A 15,884-nucleotide genomic window follows, 5' to 3' on the forward strand; every position below is an offset into this window, starting at 1 on the left:
TGTCTGATCATCCGACAAGCACCAGCAGCTCCAACTATTTTGTTGTCCACCATCCAGAGACAAGTGGTGCCATTTTTACACCCCTGTGTCTGTCGGAAACCTTTCCAGGCACTAGTCTGAACAACTTTTGGTCTCGCAGCCCAACAGGGTACTAGAGCCTCCATACCCACCCATATCACATCTTGCATCCAAACTAAAGGCGGTACAACAGGGTACTAGAGCCTCCATGCCCACCTGTATCACATCTTGTATCCAAGCTGGAGGCGGTACAACAGGGTACTAGAGCCTTCATGCCTCCCCGTATCACATCTTGTATCCAAGCTAGAGGCGGTACAACAGGGTACTAGAGCCTCCATGCCCACCTGTATCACATCTTGTATCCAAGCTGGAGGCGGTACAACAGGGTACTAGAGCCTTCATGCCTCCCCGTATCACATCTTGTATCCAAGCTAGAGGCGGTACAACAGGGTACTAGAGCCTTCATGCCTCCCCGTATCACATCTTGTATCCAAGCTAAAGGTGTATCACAGGGTACTAGAGCCTCCATGCCCATCTGTATCACATCTTGTATCCAAGCTAGAGGCGGTACAACAGGGTACTAGAGCCTCCCATCATGGGGTCAGGTTTCCACAATAAACATGTTTTGGCTGTGATATTGTAATCACTTATATTAACGTTACTATCACGCAGAGTCCTTCATCCCCTCCCATAACTTCTAGGGGAGGGATTGGTCCTGACGATGAGGGTATTTCTTGCTCTTGGCTGTGACGGAGACGCTTCTGCCTCTGTGCGCTCCCTGTGGTTGTCCAGCAGAGTCTGGCGGGTCGTGCACGCTGATCGCTTCCAACAGTATGTATATTTTACTAGAGAGCGCCCTCACCTGGGCAGAGGATTCCTGAAGCCGCTGTCCAGATCTCCTATACCGTTCAGTCTGTGGCCGCTGTCATACTTACACAGTGGACAGCGCTGCTCCTTTAATATCGACCCTGGGATTCCCGTTGAGCCTCCGCCGCAGGCACAGGAGGTGGCTTTCTCCAGGGACGCAAAGCGCTGCTCCGAGATTCATACTATATAGACAGTTGTGCAGGGGGGGTCAGTGGCTGTGACTTGGGGGGTTGTGGGGGGTGAGGCAGTGGCTGTGATCTGGGTGCTCATCTTCCAGCACCCACCGAACCCACTTTATAGGAGGCCAGCTATCCTCTCCATATGATTTTTGGCGTGTGGTATGTAACCGGATAACCTGAACATGCCACATGTCTTCTGCTCCAGTCACTTCCAGAGCTGCAGTCTCCATTGTTTACTTTTCCTTTTTTAGCTGACTGATATAGCTTAGCTACACTCCCACAATGCACCGCTTCATGCAGGCAGTGAACCTTGTCAGGACGGGGGAGGGGGATTGGCACAGCCTCGGCATGCTGTATGTGACTCCAGCAAGGCGACAGCTATATCCTTTCCGTCTGCTGGGTCTATATATACTCTCGGGGTCCCCTCAGCTCTCCCTCGCCACTCCTGATTTTTGGCTTCTCACTATGTAAGTAACATGCCAATGGTGCCAAGTGTCGCCCCCTTCTCCAACCAGTCTGTGCCTTACTGTACTTAGCAGCACCTTCACGCTGCACACAATGCTGCTGCACCTGTAGAGTGCGGCACCTGCTGCTGCTACTTATGTGCGCTCTCTGGGTGGGGGCAGTTTGGATGTCTCAGCACTTCCAGTCTCTGGGGGAGGGGATGACCGTCTCGTCCGTCTCTGGGCAGGTCACTGTGGACGTCTTCTTGCTGACATTGTGTGTACTGGCTGTGTATCTCTCGCTCTCAACCTCCGCCTATACGGACGTCCTGCAATGTAAAGAATGGTGGTTTTCATCCAGTCTATGATTGGGGAAGGGTGTCTATGATGTCACTAATCACAACTTCTCATTTTTCTCCTCCAGATGTCGGTAATGAGGGGCCGTAGAGTCCAGTAAGACGTCCCGTATACTGTAAAACACTGCCATGAGGAAGACGTTGGCGATGAATGTACGCAGCGTCGTGGTGCTTCTCCTGGCCTCCTCAGCCTGGGCGGTCTGGCCGAGTGACCCTGCGGAGCTGACCCGAGACTGGGACCATCAGCTCGAAGCCTCCATGCATTCCCTTTTCCCCGATGTTAAGGAAACTGTGGCGCCTATGACCGGAATCCCAGACAGCTCCGTCATGGTGGGCCGAGCGTTCAGGATAACCATCCCGGCCCATCTGCTGCCCTCTGAGGGAGAGTCCATCAAGGTGAGGGTTCTGTGGGGCCGTGGTGGGAAAAGTTCATATTAGTCGTCCTATATAAAGCCACCCTATTGGCCGAATAATCACTCAAAACTATTTTCGACTATAGGTGTCACATTTAAATTCGGGACTTGACAGAGTACTGAGCGAGAAATCACTCGCTAGTCGCATCATTTCAGCTCACTTAAAACAAAGGGACTGGTGTTTGATTTCTCGCTTCACATAAACGGGCAGACTTTCATCTTTGAACGACTGCCTGTTCACAGTGAATGGAGGCGAGCGGCCGGGATAGATCTTGGTGTGCTCCACCTCCGTTTGCTGTACGGCTATCGTTCCTGTGTGAAAGCAGAGGAGCGACAGGTGCCCCATGTCAAGTATCCCTAAGCCCCTAACCAGCGACTTGGGGGGTCTCTAATATCAGAGGGCGGGAGAATTGTTGCCACAGTATTAGCCGGCCAAATCCTCTGCCTGGCACATACCGAATGTAACCAGCAGGGGAGCGATCGGCTATGGTGCTGACTAAGCTGTGCACCGTATAAGCCGCAGGGACCAGTGTTGTGCAGCTGTTAGCAGGTCAGTAATTACCAGTATTGTGATGTCCTGGAATGTGGCCGTCACCACAGCGGATTATAGTGGCAGCTCCCCCTCCTCTCATAAAGGTCACAAGCTTTTGTGGGGAGGGAGCTGCGTACTCACAGTTGGGTTCCTGCTGCTGAGTGGAGGTGGTAAGATTTCACCATGTTGTCTCTCCTGTTACTTCTTGTAGTACTGAGAACCGGCAGTGTTCCTCCTAACCCGGGGCATCCCCTGACTGAACCCTACAGACCCGCGCCACGCAAGAGACTTGGGGCCCTTTTACACCAAATGATTATCGCGGGAATCTGAACGATAATCGTTCCATGTAAATGCCTGCTCGATCAGAACGACGAATGATAAGTTCCGATCGTGTCGGCATAAAAATAAAACTATGATTGGCCCTTGTAAACAGGCAGGTGCTAATGAACAACGACCTGTTTATTGTGAGTGGAGGCGGCCGGCTGGAGTGATCTACATTCACTGAGCGGTCATCGATACGGTGTAAAAGCACAGGAATTATCGCTGAGGCGGCTTCTGCACCCAACTGTCCCGTGTAAAAGGGCACTAAGGTCCAAGCGACAGAACCTTACCGACCAGAGTTCAGCTCTTCCCTTCTCTGCACTAGTGAAGAATTATTGACCTGAGCCAGACATTCCCTGCCAACACCGATACCCGGCAAGGGGATATAAATGGGCCCTTTATTAGAACCCCCAATCTCCTTTGAGCCTCCTTTTCGCCTTCAGAACTGCAGCAATTGGTCATAGGGTCAATCCACGGATATGTGAGGACCCAGGGCCAAGAAAACTTTCCACGCACCATTCCACCAGCCTGACAGGAAGGGGTTATCAGTTCATGCTACTTATGCCAAAGTCTGACCTCCCAGCAGCACGGCGCAACAGCAGTCTGGACTCATCTGACCAGGAGATGTTTTTCTGCTGCTCATTCAACTAAAAAAAATTAAAAATCTGTATCAGAGGCCTGAACACGTGTAACACGCAGAGCACATGTGCACGCCTGGGCACGGGACAGTCCTGCACCAAGTGATAGCCAACACTCCGAGTGCTGGGGGGGGGGGTTGCTCACTTGTGCAGACTCTCCCATTCTTGGTCCTTTTTTTTTTTCTTCTTCCCCCTCCCCAGAGCTGGCATGTCGGGGGTTAAGAGCGAGAGCCTCCAGGCAGGGGCAGTGCAGTGACTTTGAGGTCACCTCGTTAGGGATGAATGGCTGCTTGATATTCTACACATCAAAACAAAGGTTTCTCTTATGTGAAAGGCTGACTCCAGAGAGCACTGCCTGCCAGACAGTGTGCAAGGACCCAGGGTGCAGAGTATGGTGGGAGTTTCTCTATAACCACCATAATGCTTCACTGATCCCAAATTATACTCCAGTCGCAGCCAGAGCTGCAGTCGCTGTCATACTTCAATCAATTGTACCCTATTATGTTGCTAGATCAGATCCAGATAATTGATCTTCTGGGACATCATAATTTATACTCCAGTCACATCCAGAGCTTCAGTTACATCATGTGGTAGCACAGCTAGAGCTGCACTCACTGTTTTCCCTTTACATCTATGCCCTGTACTCCAGTCACATCCAAAGCTAGCTGCCTCACTGACATTAGGATTGTGACTGGCAGCCTGGGTGCAGAAGGGGTTAAGCCAAGGGCGACGGGTGGCGTGCAGCGAGGATCTCCGTACTGTAAGTGTAGATGGATGAAACCTCAGCTGAAAGGTCAGCACTGTATGTGCACAGTGTATATAAATATATATATACTCTCCTTCTATTACAGCGCTATAAATATAGGGAGCCTCTGGCTGCAGTACAGAGGAGGCGACCGCATCACTTCCACCTGTCAGCCGGCGGCTGCTGCTCGTTGCACTCCTCATCCTGTTTATAGGAAAGCTGGGTGACAACTACTACGGTCGCAGTTCCTGAGCACTGGACATCCAGCTTTCCCAGACTCCTGCATGGCAGATGTGTCCTGTTACCATTAGAATGCTGGATGATGAGTGTTGTGTGTGCTGCTGCCATATTGCCTGTAGTTTTGAGCTTCCCTGGATGACTGCCCCTCCCTGCCATTCTCAGATGTAATGTGTGGCATACGGGCGGCGGCTGCACTGTAAGGATTGGCGCGCTCGTCTCCTCAGATGCTTATTATAGCGCACGAGTCAGAGTTTCCAGAATCCCATCTCCAAGTTCTTGCAGTAGCCGGAGGAAGAGGCTCCGCTGATCCCGCACACGGCTCCCTACGCTTCCTGACGTATAGGCTCGTCCATGTGAACCTGCATTCTCAGCACTTCTGCAACTTTCTAATAGACTGCCAGTTCTTCACTATTTCAAGTCTTCTGCTCGCTGTCAGTAAATGTTAACATTGTTGTTTACATTGTAATGTATCCAGTTTTTGGCACCTGAAAATCTCCTACGCCGAACCGGTGCATCATAAGAAACTGCAACACAAAAATGTACGCAGCGCCTCAGGATGTCATGATCATTTGTTTCGGGACGCCCCTTGTAACTCCCAGATATTATATAGTAAATGTAGTGCAGGTAGGAGAGCTGGAGGTGCAGGACGTAGGAGAGGGGTGGTATGGGCGTGTAGTGTGGGTGGGGAGGGGGGGTCGGGGCGTGTAGTGTGGATGGGGAGGGGGGGTTGGGGTGTGTAGTGTGGATGGAGAGGGGGGGTTCAGGGCGTGTAGTGTGGATGCGGGGGGGGGGGGGGGGAGGTCGGGGCGTGTAGTACGGACTGGGGGTATGGTGCACTATCCTAGCATTAGTAATTGTACATCTCAGCAAGAATCAAAAGTAGTACTTATCTCCATATGTTGATGGTTAGTTGGGGCTCCTTTGGCGTTGGGTACTCTCCATGGCATACTTACTTTCTTCTAAGGTCTGATACACTTCAGCTGGTATTTCCCTCCATCCTTCCCACAAACGTCTGGCAGGTTCTCACAAAGATGATGGACGCTGTTCATACTTCCTGACCCGACATTCCAGTTTGTCCCAGAGATGTTCAGGTGGGGACTCTATGCAGCCATTCCAGGTGTGCAATAAAAATCGTTGCAGATTCTATATTTTGGCGTTCCTTTGGAACACCTTGCCTTTTGTTTTCTATTGGACCTTAAAAGCCGTTGCTTGGCACTTGCACGCCATGCAATGTGATGCTTCCCATTGAAATCATTGGACAAACCCTTGCAATCCTCTGATGCCCGTGTAACGCGCCTGAGAATCACTATTTCACAGAAGCCAGGCGTTTTTAAATGAAAAACGTCTCCTATCAGAGTGCAGACGTTTTTTGGCCTGATATCGCACTCACCTGTGTGAATGTAGCCTAAGGCATAGAACAAGATCCGGAACAGCAAGAGAAGTTGTTTGTGGTCTTCAGTCATAGAACAAAAGTGTGTGAATATAAAATCTCTTCTAGAATTGTACACAACCCATCAACATTAAGAGGAGGGGGGGGTCACATGGCACACCGCAGGTGAACAGGCATGCGATACGTCATGTGCCCCACTTTCGCAAAATGCCTAGTAGAGGGACATACGATACACTTGACACGTAACATACATAGAGCTGAGTGCTGTAATATTAGTCTGTGGTCAAGGAAATACCAAAACGTTTCTCGGTTGATCAGTTTATGGAGGTGATCCTCGCCTCTCAGAGTTGGATTTGTGCTCTCATTTTCTTGTACCCAGGAGGGTGATGCATGCCCACAGCGCGGCTGAGCAAAATGTGATGATGCCGCTAATACTTTTTTGTTATTGATAATGCAAACGTCTGATAGATGTGTTTTTGATTCTTAGCTTTAAATTGCAGCACACTTGGCGTAGTCGGGGGCCAGCAAGTGGCATGGTAGATGTAGGGCAGTACATTACAGTGCATGAGTGGGCAAGATGGTGCATGTAGCATGATGTGAAGGGAGCTGGCAGTAATGTGCAAGAGAAGTGGGCAAGGCAGTACAGTGCTTGTAGCATAGGGGAGCAGGCTCTGCAACGCATGTAGTTTGGAGGAGGAGTACAGTGCTTGTAGCACAAGCACAGGGGGATTGTACAGGTAGGGGTTAGTGGGCGGTACTGTACATGTGGCACAGGTGGAGGAGGGAATAGGGGCGGCCGTACAGGTAGTACAGGTGTGCGATGGCGGGCAGTGCAATACAGTACTTCTAGCACAGAGGGAGCATGTGGACCACCCTGTACTATATACAGTTGGTGTATATAGTACAGGGTGGTCCACATGCTGTGACTAGGCTATGCAGCGGGAAGTCGCCGGTCTCTGAGCTGCACTGTGCATCTTCTGTCCCATTCCTGCATCTGTCATTTTTCTTGTTCCATAGTAAGATGATGTGTGATGATTCCCTGACAATTCACTGAACCCATTTTTGTTTCTTTACTCTCTAGATCGTTGAGGTCGGGAAGGAGACGCCCCCGTCATGGCTGCATTGGGAGAACAATGTACTGGAGGGGCTTCCACTGGAGAGTGATAAAGGAGTGTACGACATTTCTGTCACCACCTATCTGCTGGCCCCTAATGGCTCCGCTGTCCCACAAGCCTCAGATGTTTTCTCCATAGAAGTTCATCCTGAGGACCACAGTGAACCGCAGTCCATTCGATTGGCTGGACCCGAGTCCAATGACATATCTCCTTTTCTGTGTGGCACGGATGAGCCCATTACAATTCTTACTGTCATCTTAGATGCTGATTTGACAAAAATGAGCCCGAAGCAGAGAGTGGACCTTCTGAGGAGCATGAGGGACTTCTCGGAGGTGGAGCTGTATCAAATGAAGCTTGTTCCTGTGGTCAATAACAGGCTGTTCGATATGTCTGCCTTCATGGCTGGGCCCGGAAATGCTAAGAAGGTTGTTGAGAATGGGGCACTGCTGTCGTGGAAAGTTGGTTGCTCCATGGATCAGAATAGTGTTCCAAATATCAGCTCTGTTGAGACTCCTGCAAAAGAAGGAACATTATCTGCCCGGCTCGGTTACCCCGTTGTAGGTTGGCATATTGCCAACAAGAAGCCTCATATGCCGAAAAGGATTCGGAGGCAGATTTATACCACTCCAACCCCAGTGACGGCAGTTGGGCCTCCCACCACTGCCGCCCATGAGCCGCCAGTAAGGATTGTCCCAACTCCAACTTCACCAGCTATAGCAGGTCCCACTGATACAACTGCTCCTCCGGTCCGTGAGCCTATCCCTCTTCCTGGCAAGCCTACTATTACTATTAGGACCAGAGGACAGGTTATGCACACTCCGACTCTTATTGTTGTCCATCCTACAAAGGTGGAACCTACAAGTGTGTTTCCTGGTCATATTACTCCAACTGTGACCAGACCCTCATATATAGAGCCAACAGCAACTGTAACGCCTCCTGCTACTACGAAGAGGCCAAAGTCTACCCTGAAACCAGCAACCACTCCAAGTACAGATTCATCCACAACCTCAACCAGAAAACCAACCAGGAGAACCAAACCCCCCAAGACTAGACCTCCAGATACAAAGACGCCACCAACCAAACTGGAAACGACTACTCCAAGCCGCACACGTGCCTCTACCAGCGGCCTTCCACGTCCATATAACACAGAACCCGAGCTCAAGAACCATGTGGATAAAGTGGTCGCATGGGTGGGCACTTACTTTGAAGTGAAAATCCCACCAGATACGTTCTACGACAAAGAAGATGGCACCACAGATAATCTTAGACTGACACTGGAGCCCAGGAAAAGTGCAAGTCCTCGAGAAAAAATGTGGGTGATCCTCAATAGCACGAGCCAAGTCATGTACGGCATGCCAGATTCTAATCAGACAGGGGATCATGAGTACTACTTGAAAGCCACGGATAAGGGTGGCCTCACTGCTGTAGACGCCCTCGAAATCCAAGTTCGTAACTTGTTCCTCAAGGAGCCGTCGCCTGTTAAATTTACTGCCAAGTTTCAGGGTGACCACAACTCTGTCCTCAATGACATCAACAAGAAGATCCAGCTGGTTAAGAAACTTGGTTTTGCCTTTGGCGATCGGAACAGCAGCTCCATCACTCTGCAGAACATCACCAAGGGCTCCATCGTCGTAGAGTGGACCAATAACTCCCTGCCTGTAGATCACTGTCCTAAAGAGCAAATCGAGGCGATCGGAAGGAAGATCTTCGATGAGCAAGGGAAGATGCGACGCCACTTCATGGCTGCCGTGGAGCCTGAGTTTAAACTTGAGAACGCATCGATATCCCTCACTGGGAGCTGCCGGAATATGAACAGGTTTTTTGGGATAGCTCTAACCCCAGAAGAACAGGTCGTCACGGCCATTGCCCCAACCTTAGCTGCTGACAGAAATCCCGAAAAGAGCAGCGAGGACGATGTCTACCTCCACACGGTAATCCCTGCCGTAGTGGTGGCTGCCATCTTGTTAATTGCAGGTATAATAGCAATGATTTGTTATCGCAAGAAAAGGAAAGGCAAGCTGACCATCGAGGATCAGGCCACCTTCATCAAGAAAGGAGTTCCTATCATATTTGCAGATGAATTGGACGACTCTAAGCCGCCTCCTTCCTCCAGTATGCCATTGATCCTCAAGGAGGAGAAAGCCCCCCTTCCTCCTCCTGAGTACCCTAACCAGAATGTGCCAGAGACCATCCCCCTAAACCACGACACCTTAGGGGAATACACACCTCTTAGGGATGAGGACCCTAATGCACCCCCTTACCAACCTCCTCCACCTTTCACAGCACCCATGGAGGGGAAAGGGTCTCGCCCCAAAAACATGACCCCTTACCGATCACCACCCCCTTATGTACCCCCTTAATGAACGATGTCCTCCATGAGGGGCGGATCAGGGCTGTCGGTTCCATACAGAGCTTAGTAGCCTGCAATCTACTGTCACCATGACAGAAAACTCTGCTGTTCTAAGCAAAGAATCAAAGACCTGGAACACTTTGTAGAGCCGAGGGATGACCGGCCCCGCTCCCTCACAGCCGCCGACATAGGACATCCACCATTCTCATATGTGTTGATACAAATGTGCCCACGTCTAGATTGCAGGCAAAGACACTAACGAGCGCAGGAAGCGACCGGACGTCCCTGAGCCCGCTCCCGGGGTGGCCTTCGGTTCTCTGCTGTTTTTGCCTTTAACACTAACTGTTATTACTTTTTTTTTTTTTTTCTTTATCCACGTGTGTCTAGCGACATAACAGAAGCGGATATAACGGAGACGCAGTCCGGAGAACTCGCTGAGTTTTTTATGTTTTTACATTTTAATCCAGTTTCTTTTATTTGTAATAGGGACGATTAACTTCAGAACAACCTCCCACCGGCGTCAAAGAGTGGAGCCGTCGCCATCTACGTATCGCCCGCCCAGACCCCTCAGCTGTGGTGGGACTGAAGGGCTCCAGCATGCCCTGCCTGGACAGCCTGAGACTTGCATTTCTACCACAGATTGGCGGAGGGGGGCTTCTGTGAATCGCCCCTCAGCCGCGGATGGAATGCGGCGCCGGCTCCTCTCGTTGAACCCCGTGGGGCGTTTTATGTAAAGATGCAATATTTTTCTGTAGTTGATTTCCTCCTGACTGGTTACAGCTTAATAATCTCGGCTTCTCTGCCCATCAGTAAAGTCTATGACGGCCCGGGCGCCGCTGATCCGTATGGTGCTGTCCCGGTTGTCCACTTATCGCTCATTTTTTTAACAAACAGTTTTGATACAGCCTCAAAGTGTTTTATTATGAAATCTGTCGATACTGTAACGCTGGCGGTTTGTAGGGTTCTTGCTCATGGGGGGCGTTACACGCGACCGCTCATCCTGCCACGCCTTCTCTTCATCTTAGACGTTAATGTCCCCTCCCCCACGTTTTTCTTTTTTGCTTTAACCTTATTTATCACGGTTCTGTTGGGTTTTCTGCAGTTTTGCTTTTCAGACTAAGTGGTTCCGCTTGGGTTTTCTGTTCCTTTTTAATTCCATCATGAAGGAAGGAAAGTGATTTGCAATAACATTTCGAGCCTTTGTGGTTGCGGCGGCGGCTGAGTACAATACAAGACACACTAAAGCCATATTGAATGTCCTGCTGTGTGTAGCAATGACACTGGATTCAAAGGGGAGGGTGGTCATCTGGATGCGTCAGGATTAGGCAGATCGCTTCTACCCTCCCCATTGGTCAGCGGTTTTGTATATAAAAAGCCAAAAGTGTTGGGGGGCGGGACCTGTGGGCGATGGCGTTCTACCACACAGGTGCGTTCTCTGGTAGCAGAACATCATTAATCAGTCATTGTCGTTGAGGAGAACTGTCCCCGCTGCTCGGCCTCCAGGTTCAAGATTTGCAACTCAACACATGAGGCCGGGTCCCCTTAAAATGTACCTGTTGCCAGCGCACAGCGGAAGTGGCCATTTTGGTACGGAGAATAGGCTTTGCTGGACCATATCGTGATCCGAAGAGGTTAAGGCATTAGCTGTAGGCTCCGCCCACATAATGGCTGCCGCCGCAGTACAGGCGATGGATACACTTTAAAGCACATAAGGAGTTACGATGAGCGGGTGAGGGGTGGCGGAGGGCACAGCCTGGGCTCTGCGGCTCCTCACCACTTGTGCTGCGCTTTCATCATTAAACGATTTGCCTTATTACTTGTCGTCCATGATTCTACCCACAATCCTTTTCTGTGCACCATTGATGATGATGATGATGATGTTTGCTGCGGCCGCTTGGTCAGTGTGGAGCATATAGTGTGTATGTATCTTCCAGATCCTTGTTATTGTATAGAGACAATAAAACCACCGTGACTTTATTGCCGCGTCCTGTGTCTGACGGATCCTGGGTCCCAGCTGTGTCTTGTGTCTAATGGATCCTACGTCCTATGTGTGACGACTGCCGCGTCTGCTTACTGCCCCGTCCTGCGTGACTGATCCCTCTACTGCTTCTGCTCACACTTGTCTCTGGAGGCTTCGCTTATGTAGATTTCTGTTGTTTAACCCAGTATCGGTCTTATCAGGGGTCGGTCAGTCACTGTGGGTGTGGCTAGGACATCTCTGAGGTATATGTATTATATACGTATGTAGTTGGGGTCAGAAGAATTTTAAGAATTTCATCTCTGTCCTTCGCCATAATGCATAGGAAACAAAACATCGATATCTGACTCAGGTGGAGCCCTTCGGTTTTAAAGAGGCATTCTGAAAGTGCAAAAATAAAACAACTTTGGGTACCTAATAGACTAAAAAATTGCCACAGGGTCTTGTGCAGCCACCACACGCTGCTGCAGTGATCACATGCCCTGAGCGTCACGGCAGCAGTCTACACCCACCAGCTCAGAGAAGACTGAGAATTGGAGATGGAGCCTGCAGAGGGAAATTTGGTGATTAACTTCTGGCTATGAGACATATAGTGGTCAGCTGTAGTATTATTCCTCGTGTACACACGCGGCAGCTTATGTTGAAGTTGCTGGTAAGTTTTGGTACAGTTTAAAGAACCCCCCCTGGTTTCAGTACAAAATCCTATCTCTGGACTGGGCAGATGGGTAAATTACCTGCACTTGTTCATTGCTGTCCGTCAATTCTAATCCTGGTTTTTAGACGTTGAAGAAGTTGGCCACCACGTTTTTTTCTATTTGGCTAATGCTCACTGCTATCTGATTCACCAGCCCTGATCATGGGAGAAGTGCTGGCCAATTCGAGAACAGGTATATTACATTGGTAGTCTAGCAGTGGTGATTAAGTAGTCTGAAGACTGCGTCGGCTATCTTGGACAGACGAAAAAGCAGCGGAGTGGTGGTCTGCAGAGGGTGATTGTAGGTATAATATATACCCCACTGTCCCAAAAGCAGCGGCTTGCTTTAATTTATCTAGACTAGAGGAAAGCGGAGGACATTATATATAATGTTTTGTGTTAATAGAAAATGATTTTGTCTCCATCCTGAGGTTTTATCTCAATCCTGAAAATGGAAGCCAGAGGCTGGAATGAACTATCTGCTTCCACCGCTCAAAGGGAGACCAATAAGGTTATGGCTAGAGACCTGGTCTGCATGTCAGCCCCATTAGTTTCCTGCACTTATGGCAGGGAGAATAGTATAGTGGACAAGGTGTTCTCCTGCAGTCCTTCTATGTCTCTCTTAGGCCGCCTGCAGACGAGCGGGTCGGATCCGGCAGCGAGAATTCTCGCCGCGCGAGCCGACCCGAGCGCCTGCAGGGACGAGCGCGTACTCACCCGCACCTGGCGGCCCCGGCTCTTTCATGTGCCGGCTGCCGCGCAGCCGGCGCATGCGCAGACCGGAGCCGGCGGCCGCGTGAGTGCGTGCCCCGCAGAAAATTAGGACATGCCGCGGTTTGTTTGCCGCGCGACATTTCGCGCGGCCAAACCGCGTCCGTCTGCATAGGAGTGCGTATTTTAATGCACTCCTATGCAAACTTTCAGCGGCGGGTTTTCCGCTCGTGTGCAGGTGGCCTAAAGATGGACCATGTACTTCCCTCCTGCTGTCATCTTCCATGTTTCTATATAGATGTCAGATGAGGTGGGCCATGTACTCTCCACCTGCTATCAGTCTTGTCTTTCTGTGTATCTATCATCACATCTGACTAGTGGCAGCTGCTCCTCATCAGCCCTCGTACATGGCAATAGCCCCTGTATCCCACCATATGTACAGAGATACCTAGTTACAATGCTTCCTATGGGCTTCTTCACACGACCGAATTTGTGCATGTCAAATATACAGATGCTAAACACAGAGAATAGAACCAGGTGATTTCAATGGGTTTGTTCTCATGAGTGCATTTTATGTGTGTGGAAAAAAGTAGAGTAGACGAGTGGAGGAGGTGGCAGCATAAAATGATGCAGAAAATTATGTCATACAAAGGAACATGTTTATTGCGTCCAAGTTAAGATAGGCAACGGTTCGACCTATAACTAGGTCTTTTTCAAGCCAAATAACATAAGGATCAGGATATGCAGTCCATGTTCCACTGTGAAAAAAAGTAGGACCTGCTATATTGTTTTGCGCAGTCTACCGTGGGAAAGGGGGGGGGGGGCAAATATTAAAGGAAAAGCGTGAAACACTGGGGAAACCCAAAAAAAACAAAAACATCTGAATCTCATTAGGCTAAATAGTCATTTAATCTAAGCAATGGGTGTGTCAGGTGTGTGAGAACTGGCCTGTGTGTGAGACATTCCTCTGGACCACTTATCCTGCCCAGTGCCTCCCCCCATTACAGGGCACATTCATCTGGACCAGTAACCCTGCCCAGTGCCTTCCCCCATTACAGGGCACATTCATCTGGACCAGTAACCCTGCCCAGTGCCTTCCCCCATTACAGGGCACATTCATCTGGACCAGTAACCCTGCCCAGTGCCTTCCCCCATTACAGGGCACATTCATCTGGACCAGTAACGCCGCTTAGTGCCTTCCCCCAATACAGGGCACATTCATCTGGAGTAGTAACGCTGCCCAGTGCCTTTTTATTACAGGGCACATTCATTTGGACCAGTAACCCTGCCCAGTACCTCCCCCCCATTACAAGGCACATTCATCTGGACCAGTAACCCTGCCCAGTGCCTTCCCCCATTACAGGGCACACTCATCTGGACCACTTATCCCGCCCAGTGCGTCCCCTCATTACAGGGCACATTCATCTGGACCAGTAACCCTGCCCAGTGCCTTCCCCCATTACAGGGCACATTCATCTGGACCACTAACGCCGCCTAGTGCTTCCCCCCCCCCCCCCCCCCCCATTACAGGGCACATTCATCTGTACCAGTAACCCTGCCCAATGCCTCCCCCCAATACAGGGCACATTCATCTGGAGTAGTAACCCTGCCCAGTGCCTTTTTATTACAGGGCACATTCATTTGGACCAGTAACCCTGCCCAGTGCCTCCCCCCATTACAGGGCACATTCATCTGGACCACTTATCCTGCCCAGTGCCTCCCCCCATTACAGGGCACATTCATCTGGACCACTTATCCTGCCCAGTGCCTCCCCCCCCATTACAGGGCACATTCATCTGGACTAGTATCATTGCCCAGTGCCTCCCCCCCTTACAGGACACATTCATCTGGACCAGTAATACCGCCCAGTGCCTCCCCCCATTACAGGGCACATTCATCTGGACCAGTAACCCTGCCCAGTGCCTTCCCCCATTACAGGGCACATTCATCTGGACCAGTAACCTGGCCCAGTGCCTTCCCCCCATTACAGGGCACATTCATCTGGACCAGTAACACCGCCTAGTGCTTCCCCCCATTACAGGGCACATTCATCTGGACCAGTAACCCTGCCCAGTGCCTTCCATCGATTACAGGGCACATTTACCTGGACCAGTAACTGCCCAGTGCCTCTTTTCATTACAGGGCACATTCATCTGGACCAGTAACACTGCCCAGTGCCTCCCCCCATTACAGGGCCCATTCATCTGGACCAGTAACCCTGCCCAGTGCCTCCCCCCATAACAGGACACATTCATCTGGACCTGTTACACCGCCCAGTGCCCTCTCCCATTACAGGGCACATTCATCTGGACCAGTAACACCGCCTAGTGCCCCCTCCTATTAGAGGCCACATTCATCTGGACCAGTAACACTGCCCAGTGCCTCCCCCCATTACAGGCCACATTCATCTGGACCAGTAACCCTGCCCAGTGCCCTCTCCCATTACAGGCCACATTCATCTGGACCAGTAACCCTGCCCAGTGCCCTCTCCCATTACAGGCCACATTCATCTGGACCAGTAACACTGCCCAGTGCCTCCCCCCATTACAGGACACATTCATCTGGACCAGTAACACTGCCCAGTGCCTCCCCCCATTACAGGCCACATTCATCTGGACCAGTAACCCTGCCCAGTGCCCTCTCCCATTACAGGCCACATTCATCTGGACCAGTAACCCTGCCCAGTGCCCTCTCCCATTACAGGCCACATTCATCTGGACCAGTAACACTGCCCAGTGCCTACTCCCCATTACAGGGCACATTCATCTGGACCAGTAACACCGCCTAGTGCCCCCTCCTATTAGAGGCCACATTCATCTGGAGTAGTAACCCTGCCCAGTGCCTTTTTATTACAGGGCACATTCATCTAGACCAATAACACCGCCTAGTGCTCC

The 15,884-nt window shown here is 50.6% G+C and overlaps 1 protein-coding gene across 2 annotated transcripts in view; it reads left to right on the plus strand.

Moving 5' to 3' along the window:
• DAG1 (dystroglycan 1) overlaps positions 1-11,584 on the plus strand; it is a 41,587-nt gene extending 30,003 nt beyond the window's left edge. For both annotated transcript variants that reach the window (XM_066596830.1, XM_066596829.1), the window contains exons 2-3: positions 1,932-2,259; positions 7,224-11,584. In XM_066596830.1, coding sequence (XP_066452927.1) covers positions 1,993-2,259; positions 7,224-9,617 — 2,661 coding nt within the window. In that variant the 5' untranslated portion in view covers positions 1,932-1,992 and the 3' untranslated portion in view covers positions 9,618-11,584. The remainder of the gene's footprint in view (positions 1-1,931; positions 2,260-7,223) is intronic.
• The last annotated feature ends 4,300 nt before the right edge of the window (positions 11,585-15,884 follow it).

The sequence above is a fragment of the Eleutherodactylus coqui genome, chromosome 3 (assembly GCF_035609145.1).
Source record: "Eleutherodactylus coqui strain aEleCoq1 chromosome 3, aEleCoq1.hap1, whole genome shotgun sequence".
Classification (NCBI taxonomy): Eukaryota; Metazoa; Chordata; class Amphibia; order Anura; family Eleutherodactylidae; genus Eleutherodactylus; species Eleutherodactylus coqui.